The 6,000-nt window shown below is 38.7% G+C and overlaps 1 protein-coding gene across 6 annotated transcripts in view; it reads right to left on the bottom strand.

Annotated features, from left to right (window-relative positions):
• Window positions 1–839: 839 nt before the first annotated feature.
• Window positions 840–6,000, bottom strand: part of CASS4 (Cas scaffold protein family member 4) — a 28,521-nt gene continuing 23,360 nt past the window's right edge. For 5 of the 6 annotated variants that reach the window (XM_005284198.5, XM_005284200.4, XM_042858368.2 and 2 more), the window contains 3 exons: window positions 4,062–5,417; window positions 2,917–2,997; window positions 840–2,118 (listed from right to left, as the gene is read on the bottom strand). In XM_005284198.5, the coding sequence (XP_005284255.2) occupies window positions 1,705–2,118; window positions 2,917–2,997; window positions 4,062–5,417 (1,851 nt within the window). In that variant the 3' untranslated portion in view covers window positions 840–1,704. Of the gene's footprint in view, window positions 2,119–2,916; window positions 2,998–4,011; window positions 5,418–6,000 lie in introns of all 6 variants that reach the window. The other variant, XR_006176411.2, reaches the window with a different exon arrangement.

Below are 6,000 nucleotides of genomic sequence, written 5' to 3'. Positions count from 1 at the left end.
ATATGTACAGTGTGCTCAAAATAAAGAGCGGCTTAAATATTTTTTCTTTGCACTTCCATCGTAAATCTGTCTGAATCCAGCTGTTTCAGCAATGCATTCTGTTGCATGTTGGAACATTACACTGAGACAGCCAAATTTTCTTTACAGGGACAAATTGCACCCAAATTTTTGCATCCACAAATGAATTGTGACTGCAAATACTGGCAAAACTATCTGCATGATTATCCGAAGATACAGATACAAATTGTACCTACAAAAGGAAGACAAGACTTGAAAATTTAAGCCATATTTTTTTAAAAAATAAATTAATTGCTAAAAAAAAATACAAAACAACACACAAAAACCTATTTAGGTATTTATATGGCCCCCATCACTATAATATCTGAACCCCAGAGAGAGAGCGAAATCATACAAAAATCATTGGATCAAATTCCTGAACTATGCAGAAGTGTCCTCAAAATGAGCACACATGTATCCTGCAAGAGCAGCATTACTGTGCACCCATATTCTGGCCAGCAGCAACCCAATAAACGGATTATTCCTGTCTTGACATTCACCCTAATTTTGCATGAACAACCTGCACAGATCTTATGTGTGTTTAGTGATCATAAACATGCTGACCATGCTCCCTAAACTTTGAGGCCAATTCTGTAATGGTCCATTATAGCTTCTTTCATGGAAGACCTGTGAAGCAGTAGTTGCTCCGTGGGTTTAGATGAGAACCAGAATGGGGAACACAGCTTTCTCTATGGTGCTGGGTATGGGTTTTCTGAGGCCTATATACACATAATCTGCCAGAATTTGTTCCATAATGTGCTCATAACATTGTAATATGAAAGATCTGTAAATGACATTTTATTAAAAATATCCGTAGATTAAAACAAATACAGTAAACAATCCCCTGGAAAAGGGAGAATGATGATGGCTTCACATAAAAATGTATCACAGTTTAAATCTTGGTCTGTTATCAGGAAAACCAGTAAAACACTTACATTTCCAAGTGAAAAAGAATAGAAAAATATATTTAACTGCTTTGTTTGGAAAGATAAGAAATCAGACAAATAATAAAATAATTGTATAACAATGCTCTATGGCAATTTTTGCCAAGTCACTCAGACGATTGATTGGAAGGGTTGACTCAGCATTTTCCAGACAGTGCTCTAAACTGTTGTGTGGAAAGAACAAATTCTATTCCTGGTCATAGTGGGCATTTCTACACAGCCCGTGGGAGTCAGCCTCCTAGCCTAGGGTGATAGACTCGGGGTAGCTGGCTTTCACTAGCACTCTAAAAATAGGTGTATAGACAGCGCTTTGAAATTGCAGCTTGGGCTGGAGCACAAGCTCTGAAGCCTAGGAGGGGTTGAGTTTCACTGTCACTTCAAAGCGCTGTCTATACATCTGTTTTTAGAGCACCAGAGCATGCCCCACTAACCCAAATCTGTCAACCCAGACTGGGAGGCCAAGGCTTGCTGCCGCAGCCTGTGTAACGTTCCTAGTGTCTCCTGCTCTCAGGGCCTTAGTACACCTTTCATTGCCCAACAGCAACCTCTACAGGGTATGGCTGATTTAATACTGGCATTTGGGTTCTTTATGGAGTCCTGTCTTCCTTGGCTCTCAGGATACCATAGTTGAGGGGTTAAAACCCAGAAATAGGGGGAGATCCTAAAGTTTTCACCATTCTATTCTAAGAATGGAAAGACTTCTTCATTCCATCATTGCTCTAAACTGCTGAGTGTATTTAGACAGCTCATCAGCTTGATTTTGAAGTTCCTGCACGGCACCTGTATTTGGATACTGCACTGCAGCATTTTTGGTGGCAACAGCCAAATTCTTCAGCAGGCTACAAAACTGGCTGCTGCTGCAGAGGATGTCATTCCGAATATCCTTTTCTTGAGTTTCCTGACAGAGAGAATCTACCAACTTTTGTCCCACCATAATGATCAGTTTGCTCTGTGCTATGAAGACTTCAGGCGGTTGATTATTGCTAAGACTACTGGTAAATACCCTAATGGCCTTGTGAAGGGCACCAAAATACAGTCTACAGGTTTCTGAGAGAGTGATTTTCTTTGCCAAGTCCAGGTTGTTCTGAATATTATGCTTTTTTGAAGGTGGGAAAACCTAAAAAAGGGAAAAGAAAACAAGAAAGATATTCAGTTTGGTAACACAGAAATTGTTTCCTTATCCTGTATTCTCCTGTAGTTTCAATTAAATAAATTATTCTTCTCGTCGCTGCAGCTGATTTGCCACAGCCCCAAAATTGTCACAGCCTGGAGACCTTTTGTAATTATAAAGCACTATTTCTAGCTTTGGTAGGCCATGAAATATCAGATTTTAAAATGATATGATCCCAATTGTAATCTATCTTTTGCCCACATACACACACTTCACTTACAACATTATTTTAGTAGCTGATGTCACAGGAACTGTTGGAGTTAAAAATCAATGCTTTAAAAAGGCTGAACACTTGGAATTCTAGTTTTCAAATACTATGAAGCATTTAGGCCTGATTGTACCAGGTATTGGCTTCAGGGGAGTTGAGGGTAATCAGAAATCTGAAAATCAAGGCTTTCATCTCTTATCATGGCCTTTGAGATATTAGCTGGTTCAGCCATACTCAAAATAAAGTGAAAAGGGCAAGACAGTAAATAATGCTATGATTTAAAATTCCAGGATCTCATGACATGAGGATTAGAAGGACTTCCCTAGACTAGTACAAATGCTTTCAGGACTTGTAAATTGTTCCAAGCACTGGTCCCAGACAAAAAATCAGTAAAAAAAGAAAAAAGAATCCCTTCATAAAAATTTATTTTTCCAGTCAAATTCTAGCTTTTTAAAATGTCAACAAAGTGTAGAAGCCATATATAACTTCAGGGACCAAAAGCCTTTACTAGCAACAATTTTCAAAATCAGAAATACCTTTCTTTTTAAATCTGCATTCTTCTTTGCCACCTCTTTCGCTGAAAGGGTTTTTTGTGCCTGTTCCAACCCAGGAGACTTCTGAAAAATGAAAACACTTTAAATGATTTATATATTGTTTCAATATACTATGTCAGGTTTTGTTTTAGATAGTGGCATAAGAATTCCTTGTTTTAAAACTTACATGCAGCCAAAATGTTGCTACTGTATACAATGCACCTGCTGTTAGAAGCGTAACTGATCAGCTGTAATTTCTATTACAGAATTTAGGAGCTGATCCTGAAAGGAGTAGTAGAATCGGGCCCATTATCAATGAACTACTTCCAGCTAATGATAGTATTCCAGTTATGACAGAGCCATTTACTGTCTGATACTTGTTCTTTATACTCTGTTCCCAGAGTAACTTCCAATATTGTTTAAGTAGAGATATTATTTCCTGGCATTTGATTTAAATACTTTCTCTCTCTCTCTTTCAGGGTTTTATACTGCTGCCCATAGTATCTGAGTGCCTTCCGTGTAAAAGCAAGAGCTAGAGCAATGTTCCTAGTGAGCTTCTTGGAGTCGCTGGCATTTCTCCCTTTCGGGAAAAATTACTCAACTGACAAGCACCTGGAAAATTAATAAATAGGTCAGGTAATCTACAGTATAAGATTAAGTTGCTCAGACCATTTGGTTTATGTTTTACCACATTTTGTAAATTACCCCTACACCTCAAAGCCACATTTTCTAGCAAATCACAAACACGTAAGCTGACATTTCCTGCATCTGAGCACCGTAGTTGATGTGCACCCAAAATACAAAATTGTGCCATAACCATTAACGTTAAATATGCTGACACGAAACAAATAGCACCCTAAAGAAACACATTGTTTGAAGCTGGGCTGAAAATTTAGCACATCTGGGTGGTGAGGTTCAAGAATTGCTCTCTAAGAATGGACAAGCCCCACTTCTCTAGTCCTTCTATATTTGACTGGCTGCCTTGGTTGTGGCTCCCGAAGGCCTGGAGGTAGGCAATCAGGCTAGCAGGTGAAACTGAATATAAACCAAAGCGAGGTTTGTGATAAAACAAAGTTAAAATAGAGCAAGTAAACTTACCTGCAAACAACATGAAGCAGAAAATTGGCAGCAAATCATGTTACACTGACCTGTAACTGAACATAATCACATTCTTCAGTGACATTTTCTCTTGATTTCTCAGAAGAGACTTTGTTTTTGTTTGGTTTATCCAAAGTATTTCTTTGGAGTGAATCAAGTTCTCTTCTTCTGGGTATTGGGATCGGCTTTGCCATTTTATAATCTGTACCAATTTTTGGTGTCTTGGTCTCTTCTTCCTTGCAATTCTTTTTGAAGAGAAGCTTTCCATTAGCTATGATGATAGATACAAATCTCTTGATATCATCTGGAATTGTGCGGGCTACCATAACAAACCGATCAAGATCATCTGGGTTATTCTGAGGTTTCTTAATGACCAGAACTTCCAGTGACCACTTGCAGTTATTCAGTGCTTCCCTTGTTTCTACCAAGATCTGGAATGAGTCTGTAAGAATTTTCAGTTGTGTTTTAATTCTGGTTTGAAGGTTATTGTCAGTGACGCAAGAGGCATTCACCTTGATGGCTTGAGCAAAGTCCAAGAATTCTCCCAAAGATACTTTTATGTGATCAATTGCTCTATGGATTTCCTCAAGGTTTGTCTCCAGGTGTTCCCGGAATCTCCACTTACTGCTTACAAAAATCATCAGACTTGCAACTGAACTCGATACACTGTGCTGCAGCTTGGTCAATGCTTCTATGGCTAAGTCAAGCTCCAATTCAATTTCTTTTGCAGGTTCTTCTGATGATGACATAGAAGAGGACTCAGCAGAAGTGCTTGATAATGTAGATAGGGTACTGGTTCTACTGTCCACACTGGAAACTGATAACCTGTCTTGTTCTAATTTGGAATCTTTTGACAGCTGTGGAGGAATGTTGTAAGTATGGTTTCCAAAACTACTGTTGTTTTTTTCAGTCCCTTTCCTGTGCTGTAAAGCAGTAGGCAGCACTTTTGGAGTATCATAAACATTTGGTTCAGAGTTCTGCTCAACCCTTGGAGCCAGAAAGCTTGGTGGAACATGATAGTTACCGTTTTGCTGCAAAAGTTGCATGTCACATGAGGATGGTACATTATAACGAGGGATATCAGGAAAGGTTAATTTTCTCTGTGTTGGTGGGACATCATACATTTGTGGATTCACTGATTTGCTTTTGATATTTGTTGATGGAACATTTTGCAAACTAGAACCATATCTGGCTGGCGGTATGTCATACAGCACCTGCTTTTCCAGGGAACGACCGGAAGGATCTTTTTTTAAACCCATTTTTTCAGGTGATACCGGAATATCATAAATCCATTCTGACTTCCGAGGATTTGGCAAGGTAGTATAATGACCCAAACATTTTATTTGAGATAAATTTTGTAGTGAAATGTCATGGTCTCTTGCAGTTGTGGGGGGGACATCATACACCTGGAAAGCAGTACACAAGGTTTACAAGCGACATTTAGAAATATAAGGTCAGATCCATAGGCATAGGTCAATGAAATCAATGTAGCTATGCCGATTTATACCAGCTGTGGCTCTGGCACATAGTTCTAATTCTGCTTCCTCTCTGAAATGCACAATCACATTGCAAATATGAAATATCTAATATTGTGACCAAGTATATTTTTGTCACATCCACAGATTATCAAACTGCAAGGTAATGTCGATCAAGGACAGTTTCATATAGTGAAGCAAACAAGATCTCATGAGCCTGTTAACTAGCAGAACTGATTCCAACCTCTTTAATTTCCAGTAGTCATATACACACATGCACACACGCAAATTAAAACAAAAAAATACACAGCTGACCACACTAAAATAATTGCACTGTGTTTACATTTTCAAAGGCTTCCTGAGATGCATACTGATCTTATTCAATGGCATACAATAGCTGCTTGTGTACATCTGACCTCTACAGCTGAAGAACGATGACTGATTCTGGTGCAATAAGGCCAATATAAGAATAATTATACATTTCGGGCCAGATAGTGCTTTGCTGCTTCACAAG

Source organism: Chrysemys picta, chromosome 13 (genome assembly GCF_011386835.1).
Source record: "Chrysemys picta bellii isolate R12L10 chromosome 13, ASM1138683v2, whole genome shotgun sequence".
NCBI lineage: Eukaryota > Metazoa > Chordata > Testudines > Emydidae > Chrysemys > Chrysemys picta.
The sequence above is the reverse complement of the archived record's forward strand: the minus strand, read 5'-3'. Positions and strand labels throughout refer to the sequence as shown.